This window comes from Pyxicephalus adspersus, chromosome 3, assembly GCF_032062135.1.
Source record: "Pyxicephalus adspersus chromosome 3, UCB_Pads_2.0, whole genome shotgun sequence".
NCBI lineage: Eukaryota > Metazoa > Chordata > Amphibia > Anura > Pyxicephalidae > Pyxicephalus > Pyxicephalus adspersus.
In genome coordinates, this window is record NC_092860.1 from 128,003,887 (window position 1) to 128,018,956 (window position 15,070).

General features: G+C 36.3%; 1 protein-coding gene across 1 annotated transcript in view; it reads right to left on the reverse strand.

The window, feature by feature from the left end:
- Window positions 1-14,481, reverse strand: part of DTHD1 (death domain containing 1) — a 21,143-nt gene extending 6,662 nt beyond the window's left edge. Inside the window, exons 1-7 of the mRNA XM_072406870.1 lie at window positions 13,947-14,481; window positions 11,040-11,370; window positions 8,640-8,819; window positions 6,485-6,726; window positions 2,180-2,338; window positions 734-1,023; window positions 27-103 (exon numbers count right to left, since the gene is read on the reverse strand). Coding sequence (XP_072262971.1) covers window positions 27-103; window positions 734-1,023; window positions 2,180-2,338; window positions 6,485-6,726; window positions 8,640-8,819; window positions 11,040-11,370; window positions 13,947-14,110 — 1,443 coding nt within the window. The 5' untranslated portion in view covers window positions 14,111-14,481. The remainder of the gene's footprint in view (window positions 1-26; window positions 104-733; window positions 1,024-2,179; window positions 2,339-6,484; window positions 6,727-8,639; window positions 8,820-11,039; window positions 11,371-13,946) is intronic.
- Between the last annotated feature and the right edge of the window lie 589 nt (window positions 14,482-15,070).

Sequence of the window (15,070 nt, forward strand, 5' to 3'; positions counted from 1 at the left end):
CTGTAATTCCCAAATTCATCAACAACACTGAGATCCAAGGTCATTCTGTGCATCTTCTGTGAGTGATATGTCAGTTTATACGTCTCTGTAGAGTCTATGCCATCTGAGAGAAATTTAAAAAAAAATATCAAAGTAATACTTTAATCACTTAGACAATTGTAAAAGGCAAATATTTTACACTGGCTAGTTACTATATGGGGGAAAATAGACTATCATGGAAGAACCTGGGTGATCCAGCATATGCCTACCCTGCTGGGGGCCATCACTTTTATGCCTTGTTTTTACTCTGCATTGGTGGAGGGAGGTCCTGATATCATTATGCCAACCTCCCCCCTCCAGCCTAGAGAAAAACAAACATAGTTTGGATGTCCACCTGCCTAGCACTCAAGTGGTTAAAAAATACAATAAAAAAGTAATTTGATAATTTAAATAATTGAAACTATCTATGCTATTGGCATTTGTAAAGTTTATTTGAAACAAATGTGTTAAGGCTGAATTTACAAGCCTTTAAGATGACAATCTTTATTTTCAACCACGTAACTGTAATGTCTGAATTAACTATTATATGTTGACTCTAATCTAAAAATTTGTCATAGCCACCAACGGTTTTCCATCCTGCCCTAAAAAGTTTTATTAGTGATAGAAAAATCATGGAGAGATGCCCGGCTTCAGGAAATATACTCCTCCTACCCTGCTACTGATATTTCATTGTAACAGAAAAATGTGCACTCACCTGATGCTGATATATTTCCACAAAATCGAAAATGAATTTGGTCCCCTTCTTGAAGAGCTATTGCTTCAGAGGGCTCAGGTGGTCCAGTGTATCCAGCATCAGACAAAGCTGAGACTTCCCAATTTAATTCCTTAGTGGGAACTAGTTCTACAATGATGTTGTGAAAGTTGTCCTTCTTTTTATATAAAACCACATTAACCATTGAGCTGTGTATAGCAAATTCTAGGCTATGAATAAATTTGATCAAGTGTGGGGTATCCATAGCTGAAGAAAGACGAACTACAATAAAGCTAAAACAAATAATGCACAATTAAAATGTGTAAAAATATAACAAACAAGTTGCTAAAGTCTCTCAATAAACAGTTTTGGTGTCCTTTAGTGAATTTAGCATTCAGGGACCTTTTGCAAAACACATTGGGCCTGATATATTAACCTCCCTAGAGGTAACCCTGAGTGTGACTCGGGGTACAAAAAAGTTGCTAAAAGCGGTAACCCCGATTCACACTCGGGGTATGTAATCCATCCAGTGCCGCAATCTCCGTCTTCTTTCTTCTTCCTGCTTCTGCATCGAATGAGTCACTGGGAAGTTCCCAGTGACGTCGGTGCGTGTGTACGTTGCCAGCAGGGCGGGGTGTGAAATTCAAAATTCATTTGTATTGCATTTAATACAAAATATTTGTATTAAATGCAATAAATTTTTTAAATATATAGATTTTTAATTTATTCAATTTATTGTTTTTACATGATTTTGTGTTTCAAACTTTATTATACTTATACTATTATATTATACTGTAAAATAAATTTTCATGAAAAACAATGTACCGCTTTTAGACATATAAAACCAGAAAGAAATGAACCGCTAGGGAGGTTAAAGCTCTCCAGGGCAGGAGAGGCTACACTTTCATCAGTGAAACTAGGTTTCTTCAAGCTCATTTGCTATTTGCTAGCAAATGTTTTGAATCTGGGTGCAAAGCAATGGATACATGTGCAAAGCAATGGATAATGTATAACAGGAAAACAAACACATCCATAGAAAAAGATGCACTAACATCTTGCAAGAATGGGAATGCATATTATGCCATTTGGTGTGCTGGGGTGCTGTTTATTCTGAATTGCACTCCTATACACCTGCATTGCAGCCTTAAATATTTCATTAAGGTGGCATAGTATGAATAAAGCATGTGTGAATAAAGTCTGCTTCAGTTCCATTTTTTTCCTGTGTTACAATGACAATTAATTCAAAACAACAGAATACACATTAACAAGCATCACAACCAGCATTACCATGTGTGAAGTAAGGTGTGAAGAGGATTTCAGATGTCTAAAATGCAGTATAATGTACAAGGAGTGAATGCATTGTTCTGTTTGCCCTTGTATCATTTTTAAAAAGTTTAATGAAGTCCATAAAATTCTAAAAACAGAGAACAACAATGTAGAATTGTTTACCTTTGTATATGTTCACTTATTTCAAATGAGACGATTCCGTTCTGTACATTCTTTACCACAATGTCATCCAAAACAACCCACTGATCTTCCTTTAATGCCAGCAATTTCAATAATTCACTTGGATTATCCCCATGCTTCCTCACTGAGGCACTTACAGCCCTGTAATATAATAACAGGGTATTTGTGGATCTAACCAAGTCAGTTGCAAATAAACAAAGTGTTCCATCTGGAGATTATACTAAAATCCTGATATTGAAAGTGATTTGAAGTATGAAAGTTAATAATTATATTTATGGATATAATATCCACAGAGCAGGTGGCTAATATGCACATTTTACCTTATAAATTACTGAATATAATGAGGTCATTTGTGGTGCAGAGCGTTAACAATAAAACAAGAGCCTTTAATTGTTTTCATCATGATTTGTTCGGTGATGGAGCTGACATATTCCACTCGCTCCCATTGCTTCAAAATGTATTTCTAAAAAAGCAAGCTTCAACCCAATGGAAATAACACTTTTGTGTTTTCTGAAATAAATTATCATCCACTCAGAAGTAATGTTTTCGTTTTAGAGGACAAATCATTTTACCTGAATTGCCATCTTCCACAACCTTCTGTAATTTTTACAATGGAATGTTCTTTTTTTCTGCTATATATTTGTACTGTAATAATAATGGAGGATGAAGAGAAGACTGCAGCAGGCACAGTGAGATTTGATGGCTTAAAGGGGACCTAAACTCATTTTTTTTTTTCATAAAAGACAATCCTTTCATATAAAGTAAAAATGTATTTATTTCCTTTTTTTAAAAAAAGGGGTGCAGCACCACCCCATTTTGTCTAATTTCCGTGGCGATAAAGACGGATTGGGAGCACAGAGCCTCCCGGGATACATATGTCATACATGCCGGGAGGCTCTGGCTGCTTCTTCTGCGTATGCCCAATCTCAGGGGTGCATTTTCTTTAATGGGAAAAAAGGCCAAACTAACGAATGTGCGGCACTTTTCTCCCATGCAAGATCAGGTGACATGCGAAGAAGAAGACTGAAAAAGATGGCGGTGCCCAGCGTGAGGAAAGTGACATCAAGGGATGCGATTGAAGATTAAAAGATTTAAGGTAAGTGTGTGTTTTTTTGTTTTTACTTTAGTTCCACTTTAAGAAAAACCTTCCTACTAATATCTTTTTAGGATATACAAAAGCCAATAGGTGGTTCAGCTCAGAAGCATCTACTCATAACTGAAATATATAATAACATTACACTTTACCTATAGTGCCCATGCAAAAGTGAAATTTTGTTTAGAAAACTTGTTGGGGTCAGGTCCTAGCTTCCTCTACATCTTGGCATGAACAACAGTTAAATTTGCTTCAAATAATTCCTAGTTCTGTTCTTTTACACCTTACAGTATTCTATGAAGTTTCTGCCCAACTTTAAATGTTCTAGCTCCTCCTGTTACATTCTCCTCTATAAAATAAAACTAATTAAAAGTGTAGCAGAGCAAGCAAGATGGTAACATGATGGCCACAGCATGAACACAGCATGACCTAGGAACTCAGACTGATATCTTACTCTGAGAGAAAACTGTCCCAGCAGTTTAACGCAGAACTATACTCAAATAACCTCTAGTAATGCAATATCCTCAAGCTCTCTCACTGGCACTTTGCGTAGTTTTCTCTCGGGCTCAGGACTTGGCTGTAGTTATTGGCCCTCCGGGGTGAATCAATTCCTGCACATGCTGGGACATCCTTCATTGAGCTGCACATATATAGCTCAGTGTATATGTAAAAAAAATGTTGCCTGTTTGCATATTTTTTTATTTTAATATTAGATTCCACTTAAATGTTTTAGGGAATATAGGGAAAAGGTTAAAACTAAGTTTGACATCTAATTTTTTGACATCTGCATATGTTTGTAATAACTCCCTACAATTCTGTCCTGAAGACCCATCAAGAAAAAGTTTAAGAATTGTATCCACAATGAGAAGAATTTCCCTCCAGGACATGAATATCTGTTGCAAGAAAAGGTGTCTCAGTTGGTAAATTCTCCTATCTATCCCTATTCTGGTGTCATCCGTTCAGTTTTTCATTTCCCATGGGAAGAGGTTCTTTTTCATTTCAAATCTATCTAAAGCTAGAAAGTAAACCTTTTAGCTATGCATACATTTTATATCCCCAGCATATTTTAAAAACTTACAGAGGACCTCTCTGGATTTGTCATATGCCTGTAGTTCCTCAGTTTTATATCTTTTTTTCAAGTCTCTTCTCTTTTTTGTCCTGGTGTCAGTCAGTGAGGCAAGGAGGAAGTCTTACTAGTGGGGGTATAAACAGTAATAATAACAGACTAAAAGGTTTAACCCATTTCTACGCAATCCAAAACTTGGAAAAGAAACATTTTGGCTGTATTTGTGCTTTAGCTTCATAGGGAGAGCAATATACAGACTCATTGGGCCTGATTTATTAAAGCTCTCCAAGGCTGGAGAGGATAAACTTTCATGAGTGAACTTGGGTGATTCAGCAAATCTGGAAAGGATCTGGTACAGGATTGGAAACATTTGTTAACAAATAAAAAAATACTCTGAAGAAATCTATTCCAGATTTGCTGGATCACCCAGCTTCACCTCTCCAGCCTTGGAGAGCTTTAATAAATCAGACCCATTGAAAATCAGCAAATTTATCAAACCGGTTTTTACAGGTGCATTGAACATAATGATGTCCTGGAACATGATAAGGAAGCCAAGGGCAAACCTGAAATATAACACATATATAAGGCAGTGAAGTTTTGGATTAACTTAGTATCCTAAATAGAAGACATCAATGAAGAATAAAACTATTTAACATAAACTATACATTGCAGTCTGACAGTCCTTTCATGGGAAGCATAAAATGGAACACAGATTCAAATATTATATGTGCCTGTAAGTACCTTGAGATTATTTTCCACTGGGACAATACTGTGTTCACAATTGTCGGAGATCACAACATATCTACTGTTTTGCTTCTAAGAATATCACAAATGGCCACTAAACATACATGCCATCTTTTATTAACACAAAGCACAATATTATTTATATATAAATTTGTAGATTTTGTAGAATCCTATTCAAAACTCCAGGCAAATGTAAAAACAAAAATGATTGCAGATATGTATTGAATAATAAATCAATAAAGTACAACTTTTTTAAGTAGCTCTGTGTTTATAAATAAAAATACAAAGGCTGACTAGATGGACCTGATTTTTTAAAGTTCTCCAGGGCTGGAGAGAATACACTTTCCAGGTTTGCTGAATCACCCAGCTTCACTGATGAAAGTGTATCCTCTCCAGCCCTGGAGAGCTTTATTAAATCAGGCCTGATGTCTTAACTTCTGGTTGAGATGTTAGTCAACTGAAAAGACATTCTGAAAATACTGGACATCATGCTCATTAGTAGTACTGGCAGCAAGCTCCTTATTTAAGCTTTCTGAGTGGTCTTTAGCTGTTATAACCTGATCTGTGACCTTGATCACCCTTTATAAACATAGCTTATGCTTCTAACCAGCCTCCTGATTGTTGCCAGGACCTTTGGTACTGTCTTCCTGACCTTGGTTTGTTCATGAGACCTGATCCTACTCACTGCTCTGTTCCTTACTTGCCATCTATCTGTTTGACCATGCTGCAACCTTCAGTACTCATATATCTCCAAAGCCCCCATGACTCTGTCACCACCATCAGAAAGCAATTGAGTCAGCAACTGAGGTTTTTTTTTTTAAATCTGATCTGGTTTTGTAATCTAACAGCATACTCCTATAGCTGTCTAACTGGTGTCTGATCAAAGTGGACATTGGGCATGTATACGTATGTTAAGCTGCATTCCGGCTGCACTCTGTCTCATGTAGGAAACCCCTGAAGAAGCCAAACATGGCAAAACAGGTCAGGACATTTGCGACCTATACTGTCTTTTTTTTATCATGGTATGGTGTTAAAAACTATTGTCTGCTCAAATCTATAAACCTAGTTAGGAGAGAACAAATCTTTATATTTACTTTATTTATATATATGATTTGAATTTAGTAGACTCATTTATGGCCTCCTTTAGGAGAAAGTACTTATATGAAGGGTCTTATGTGTTATGTAAATTGTTTTTAGGCTGAATTAGGTAATGGTAAATGTGCATTTTGTGATTAAATAGGTTTAAGTAAAGAAAGGAGTCTATGGTCAAAGATGCAAAGCAAGGGCCAGAGCAATGAGAAGATCAGAGAGACAACAGAGATTTTAGAGAATTTTTCATATCTTTTCACAGCAGCAACTTTTTTAAATTTAAAGCTCATGTTACCTAATCTGATGGGTTCCTGTTACTTTTGAAGCTGCAGCACTTGATGCCCTTTTATCAGAATCTTCAACGTTCTTCTTTTTTTCTGGATTGGGGGGACATGGTAGGAAAACTGCAACTGGCTTATGGAACACTTGAGTTGATGGCTGCTTCATATAGATGAGTGGACTGATGGATACCACTGGCTGGTATATATCATGTTTCACTTTCAGTAGAGAAATAAGTGAAGTATCGATAGGTTGAACCTATAAAATAAGCACAAAGCATTTAACATTTTAGACTTTTATACAGTAGTTTATGTTCATAATGTTTAGTAAAAAATATTTTATGTTTTCGAGTGCCTAATTTTAAAACTGATGACGTTATCCAATAAACACTATAGAATTAGGTGCTTCCCAGTAGAGCTCAAGGCTCCACAATATGGGCTTTTCTCTATATTTCAACGTAAGCAATAGATTTACCAGATAAAGAGTGAAACCCCCTATTATTATTATTATTACAAAGTTATTATATAGCTCTGACAGCTTATGCAGTGCTGTACAAAATCAATAGTCATATCACTAGCTGTCCCTCAAAGGGTCTCCCAATATAATGTCCCTACCGTAGTCATATGCCAATAATGCAGTCTAAGGTCAATTATAGGGGAAGCCAGAGAACTCAAAGGAACCTTACGCAACACAGGGAGAACATGCAAACTCTATGCAGATAGTGCCCTGGCTGAGATTCAAACCTAGGACCTAGCATTTCAAAAGACAGGGTGCTAACTTCTGGGCCACCATGTTGCCCTGGCTACAGCAATATGGCTACAGGAAGTGAATGGATCCAATTTTGCTATAAGTTAGTTGGGGGTGTCCAGTCTCCTCAACACCCACCACCTATTAGTTTAGAGGGTATTTTCAATGTCACAAAGCCCGGCAATTTCCTCCTCCCAGAACCACTGAAAATGTATATCTAATACTTCTTCAGTGGTAGCTAATCGTTGGACAAAGACTTTCTAGCTTGGGAGACAAGGTAAGTATATAACTAAAATGATGCTTCTTCTATAAGGGTAGATTTAAAAACTTTCTTTGAAAAAAAGGCTTTAAAGTGTAACTTAAGCCAATTTAGTTTGTCAGTAGCATTAACATGGCAGTTTAAATTTTTTGGTGCCCCCTTGTGACGTAGTTGTATTTCCTGTTCAACCTTAATTTAATTTAGGTAAAAACTTCATACCAAAAAAAACTTGTGTAAGAAAAGTTTTAGCAGGTCCATCTCATTCTCTATTCTGTGCATGTTCTGCAGGGTGGCTACATTCCTCCTCCACAGCTTCAGTTCAGTGAGTGTAGCCACCCTAAGACAGGACGTGTGTTGCTGGCTTGATTTCCATGTGTAGACATAAATAAAATAAAATCCTAAAAACAAAAAACCGACTGTGGTCTTTACATCCAAGTTCCCCTACCTCCTAGATTGTAAGCTCATTAGGGCAGGGTTCTCTCCTTCTCCTGCGTCCCTGTATCTGTCTGTCAATCCCTATTTAATGTACAGCGCTGTGTAATATGTTGGGGTTATATAGATTCTGTTTAATACTATTATTCTATTCAGTTATTGTTCTCTGGGTTTATTACGCTTTAGGTTTTCTTTTTATAAATGTGAATATCGGTTCTTTGAAGTGCTATATTCACTTTACTTTCAATGCTGGGACTTTATTTCAATATATTATATTTTTGATTTATATTATTTCCCTGGTGAATAATTTGTTTCCTGCAGATAATATTTCTAGCAAATATTAACTACCTTGGAAACTACATAACTACCTAGAAATAGAAGCCTAACCATACCCTCTTTGCTCCATGGGGTTCTTACTAAAGGTCAAATTTCCATGAATGTTATCTATGACTTTTCAAACTAAAAGCAGCAAAGCTCATCTCAAATATCCATTATGTTGAGGTATCTTAATACCAGCAAATGTTAAAATTCCAGGTGCTTACATAAAAGTCAGTATGGCGAATTACACCCCCCCTAAAGAGCCCTTATCATTGCCGGTACATCATAATGATTCTAAGTTGTAATAATGTCTTTCCTACTTCTGTCTCAAGGACTGCTGTTTTGGGAAATAACTCTCACAATTTATGCTCCAGATGCAGTACATTTTACAGAAAAAGCACAGATACAGACATACCTTAAACTGCACAATTACAGAGGAGCTGAGGCAGCCAGGAGGGTAATTTAAAGAAATTCTTGAATCCACGCTAAGTTTTAAAGATGATCCTTTTCTAAGAACAGTAAAATTTTCTTTCTTTAAACATGATATGACAGAAAAATTCCCAAGCTTGTAAACCTTTATTTCTACAAAACTTCCCTGTATTAAAGAAATGACAAATAAAAAAACTTTAGGGTTTGTTGATAGGATATATTAAACAACAGTTGCTTGATATATTTTGTTCATAAATCCTCATTTATCTAATGTACTTTGTATCACTTTTGTAATTGTGTCATACTGTATGGTATGTTCTGCTTACAATTATTGTTTATGAGTGGGTCTGCTTAAGCTGAACTCCACACATTTATTAATATATTAAAAATATATCATTACACTCATTCATAAAAATGCCAGCAGTGTAAGTACCTATATTTGATTTTATATTTTATATTTTTGGTCTCTTTCCATACTCTGTACTGCAGAGCTAAAACTGAGCAAGGGGGGAAAACATAGGAAATCATTCCATTGTGTTAGAGGACAAGACCTGACTTGATGATTACCAGCTATAGGAAGTACTCACAACAATTCTACTTGAACACAATTTTAAAAGTTCAATATTTACAGTGTTAGGCTGTAAGCCCAGGCAGGGCTCCTGTCAACCGGTTACTGTACATAGCAGGCTCTGGAGACTTGAAAGGATAGATAAGAGTGCAGGATAGTCAAATAGAATTAACAGTACACAGGGCGAGGAGCGACCCTCAGTTTTTTGCAAACTCTAGTCAAAGAAATCTTCTGTCTCAACTATGTTCAGGCCCTATATCAGTGGCCAGGCAATCAAGTGACCCTATAAGTAGCAGTTACCTTAAAGAACTTATATGAAAAATGTCAAGTTCCTAATCGCTAAGCATCACATCAAATTCCTCTTCAAGTAAGATATCCTTCCACAGTGTCAGATATAGAAAGCTACCACAAAACTCTAACCTGATACAATTTAGAGGAAGACTTCAGTCAAACCCCTCCAAAGGAGCTGAGAGTACTTGCAAAAATGTTACAGAGAAGCTGCATCCAAGCTCTCTTTAGACACAATTTAGCAGAAGACTTGATCTAGAACATGACCTTGGCTGATCTGGAACAATAATTATCTCACAAGCAGACTTCTTTCTGTAGCAGATCAAGGATAGGACAAAGCTAAATGGGCTCCATGCCCAAAGGCCTTCACTGGGCCAACCCCAGCCTCACTGGTCTACCCCCTCCCCCCTCACTGGTCACTTCCAGATATTTATCTTATCTCCTCCACTCAGTTTGGTACCAGCCTCATTGATTTCAGTATTATTTAATACCAGTGATGTACAGTGTACAGAACCTTACATTCAGCAATTCCAGCTGTTTCTAAGGCCAATTCAAGGCCAACAATATGTGTAGATATCTTGATTATACATAATTATATAGTGGCACTGAGTAAAATAACAAATTTGGAAAACAATGGGTGTAATGAAACACAGAATAAAGTTAAAACATTATAAAAACACATATTTTAAAAGTCAGTATAGAAAAAAAAGTAGCCAAAGAAAACAACAACAACAAACAAATAGTGTATCTACTAGCTAAACAGAAAGTGAAAACAGCAGAAAGTGTAGCATCAAGTAAAGCAGGGGTCCCCAACCCCTGGTCTGCTGCCCACTGTCTGACAGGTGGTGGGCCACGGCTCTTGCTGGTGCACCCCCCATCGGGGTCAGGGGAAGGACCCTGCTTGGGGGGGGCGCACCAACCAGAGCCACGGACCATGTTTCCCGTATGGATCACAGGCTCAAGGCGGTGGGCGAGTTGTGTCTCTAGACTCTAAAGTTGGTGGGTGGGTTCAGGCATCATGACGTCACTGTGGGGGTAAGTTTCTTCCCCTTTAGGTGACACACGGCCCCCCGCGTATCTACAGTCCTTGCATTTAGTGGTGCGTTAGCTCAGAAAGGTTGGGGACCATTGAGATAGAGTGCATTATACACTCAGAAGTAGACAAAACTTTTAGCACCTATTGGATCTCAAACCATAGAACAATATTTACCTACTTTTATCAAAGGGGGGTAAATTTTTGTTCCATGGAGCTAAGTGCTCTTTAAAACAGGAAACCCTTTGAATACAGGGGAACTTTTACCAACATTTGTAGACAAATATAATACTATAAATAATATATTTTATAAACATTAACATGATTGATTCATATCATGTTCCATCATCCTATTCCACAGGCATAATTTATTTTAGGAGAATATTTTTTATTTTACTTTCCTCCTAGAGTCCTACAAAAATGTAATAGTTCAATGTTCATAATGAACCTTTGTATTACAAAGAATAAATGTAAAATGAATGGAAAATTCTACTAACCTTGTGATTCCCATGATATCCATCTAAAGAGTTTGGTGTTAAATAACTTGCTTGAAGTTTTTCATCAATTGTTTTAACCATCACGTCCTTGTAACTTCCTCTATAATGACTGTTGAATGGAATTGAAATACTGATGGGAAATGGGATTTTAAGATCAGCGTCCTGACTTGAAATATTCAGAACACTACTGACCAATTCTTCTCCATCCGACACCACTAATGAGCTAATTTCATCAATAAATCTACATTTAAGCCTCTGTTGGACAAAAGAAGGAGCCTTAATGAAGCAGACCAACTGTTCTTCATCCTCACCTTCGACTTCTACTGTGTATCTGTAAAATAATACATTGGAATTGGAAATTATATTTCCATGTGGTGGCATTTATTCTGAAAACACATTTTCCCATATTTTGTTTAAATTCATGCCTCTATCAAGTTTAAAGGGCATTTATTGCAAACATTATGAAAAAATTAGGCAAAAATAAAGGCAAAGTATAAAGTCAGAATAACAATAAAAAAGATTTTTGCATTGGTAAAGTACATGCAAACACAAACCCATATCATTTATTTTAAAAGTTGTTTTATTTAACAGACTTTAATTAAAAAAAAAAATAATGATCCTGCAAAGATTTGTGCTCAGGCAATTTCTTCTTTAGGTTGACAGCATTCCCCTGTGTTGTCATTCGGTAATATGCACATTCAGTGCTAGGTGCCATGCTGACACTGAAAGTGTTGACTTAATCTGCTGTTGTCAGGATAGAGACCCTGAACAATTACATTCAGCTTTTGCTGGAACAATTGGGGCATGAAGTAGATACATGGAGGCTGCAGGAAATCAACAGTACAGAATGCAGCATGCTTTATATCTTTTTTAAGTCAAATGAATGAGGCTTGCTCTGTATTAGAGGCGGTCCAAAGATGTAGAAGTCAAATTTTCTTTTTCATAACAATAAATAAAAACAATCCTAAAATTATATTATATTTAGATAACTGATACTTTTCTTGATTGATATATATATATATATTCTGTAATGATATAAGGGCAGTCGAGGAACAATGGAGTGTGGAATAGGACAGTCAACAGGGAGCCTAAGTGAACATTCTACAATTGGGGGCTGAACAAGTACCGTAAGCATAAGCTATTCTTTACAGGTGCGATTTGGCATTCATCATATCCCTCCCAGCATTGAAGCTTAATGTATTTTTACTGTATTCTGTAAACAAGTGTATTTTTCTTGTATCTCTATTAACAATCCTGCTGGGAAGTTTGCTACAAGCAGGAGCTTTGCATAAATGTCTCTGTTGGTGGTAGTAATACCTGCTTAATATAAAGACACTTATTACTTAGATAAATTGACAAAAAAGGTGAAATAAACATTTTAAGTACAACGAATTCTGATTTTTTGCACCACAGATTTTTGAATTTGAGAAAAGTTTAGGAACTTTTTTATTTAGGATACTATGTTTGTATGTTGCTGGTTTAGGCCAAAGCATAACATTCTCTTAGTTGCCAGCCTTCCCACCGTTCTACATTTAGTACCCCTCTTTTTTCTTGTCACTTCATTCATCCTCCAAAGAGAAATGGCATCTACAATACTTTAACATATAAGTAGACACGAGTGAGTTTTTGATCCTCTTTATTTCCTATTCCATGAATTGCCAATCTTCAGGCCTTACCACTACCCTAGTACTAAAGTACTTTTCTAGGGGTAATCTCTGAACATATTGGTTGGGGGGCAAGTAGGGAAAGAGTTAGACCATTTGTAAGGTTTTGGTTGCTTTTAGTATCTTCCTGCCCTAAGGATTGAAATTACTTGCCCTTGGGTCACAGGGGTTCTAAGCACTTCCCCACTCCATTTGGTGTTAGAAACAAAGTTTTGATTAGTTAGTCATTTAAGGAAACCCATGTTTAAAGAACTATACCAGTTGCCATTCCCAATCTTTTTATCTGGAAACCGTTGACTATGCTGCTAAAAAACATGTCTGCTTAAGTTTGCTATGTTCTGGGTTCACCACTGCTGCCACTCCCTGGTTCTTCCTGGCACCTGGATCAATACTGTGTCCTGTACAGTTGAACTCAGAAGGGAGAACCACTAAGAATTAAGAGGGAATAGAATCTAAGATGGAAATTCCTAGTTTGTTAGTTTCTTTGGACTTTAGTAGAATAATTTTAAGGAACGTAATAGAATTGGGCAGTACAGGTAAGCATGTTCTTTCATTCTTTCACAGGTATGTCTTAGTTTCAGCAGTTTTCTATAACCATATGGTGGCTCCAATATGGTGTAATGTAAGGTAAGTCATTTTTAATATTTACAGATGTGCAGCTTTGTTATAAAGTACCTGGTGGTCCTGCTATGAAGGCCTTGGTCAGACACTACTTAATATGGGGCAATAAAGTTAAGCCCCAGACTCCAAATGTGCTTCTATGTTTTCAATCTGTCACACAAACTTTCAAAGTAAACTACAAGTGACCATCTTAACATTCCTTATGCAAGCATGATCACTGTCCTCATGAACAAAAAACAACCAATACGTCATCACACAGGATCTGATTTTTTTAAAGCTCCCCAAGGCTGGAGAGAATACACTTTCATCAGAGAAACTGGGTGATCCAGCAAACCTGGAATGGATTTCCCAAAAGTCATTAGCTATTTCGTAGCAAATGTTTTAAATTCTGGACCAGATTCTTTTCAGGTTTGCTGGATCACCCAGCTTTCCAACCTTGGAGAACTTTAATAAATCAGGGCCACAGTGTGAAGGAGGTAAACAGTTCCTAAACACAGAAAATGATTTTAAAAAAAGGTACAATACTGTAATTTATTATCATAAAGGCATTTGCTTGTAATACTCATTGCTTTTGCAGACTAGCATTATTTACCTAAATTATTAGATAGTTAAGCTTACTTACTCTTTATAGGTCCAGTTGCCAGATTCAAGTAAAGTTTCAGGAGAGAGGTTTATTGTTGAGCCATTTAAGGTGAGCTCAGAAGATGTGCTCATTATTTCTTTTGTTTTACCTGTATACTCTTGATGGTTACTTGCTTTGTCATCTAATACCTGATGTCTCTCCATATGTTCATCTGCTGTATAGGTTTGCTCCTCATTTAATGACCTATTATTATTTCTATCCGTCTGCTCCAGTGTTTGGTGGGTTTCTTCCTTACTGTCGGTTTTATAGCAGTAATCATTTGTATCACTTATAAATGTGTTGTCACTTTCATCCCTTTGAGCATTTAAAAGTGATTCTTTTTTCTCAGATAAATTTTCTTTTAGTTCAGGAGTTTTCGTGGTAAAAGTAATGTCTTTATTGGTAATAGGTTCCTCAGTGTCACCGCTTGTGAATTGGTCTGTCAAACTGTTGTTTTGCTCCTCACGACTGGCATCTTTAACGAGGAGCTTTAATTGTTTCTTTGATAAGTTAAGGTCTTTTTCTGTGTTCTCAAATATTTGGCTGACTTCACAAATGTACTTCATAAAGGGTTCTGCAGTTACAAAAGATAAATGTTTGTTTGTTTAAGAAATACAACAATCTTATCTAAAAGTTCCTTAAAACAATAATTCATGCAATATAATTAATTAAAATATGACATAAATAGAGTGGTAAACCATGTTATAAAAACATTTCTTTACTGAATAGAGTTAATTTCCAATGACTGATAGACGTCCTTGCCCACCAAATTCTTTAGCATCTCTGAGATAGTTACTAAGGGACATTAAAATCAATATGGTGTGCACCAATTAAATTTAAAAATATGATGCATTCATTTTCTCTTTTTTAGGCTTTTTTTCATAATTTTTACCTGTAATACTGCAAAAGACTCCACTTTATCTTTGGAGGTTGTATTGGCTACCATCATAACTAGACCACTACCTAATGTGCATTTTACTCTCTATTATATGATTTTTAATTTGATTAAGATAACTTTTTGTTTTGTCTTCTGCGTAGTTTACAAAAAGTGACAAGGATGCTCTACATCTAGCAAGATCAACAGTGGTTTTCCGAGGTTGCTAAAAATGTACTTAACATGAAAA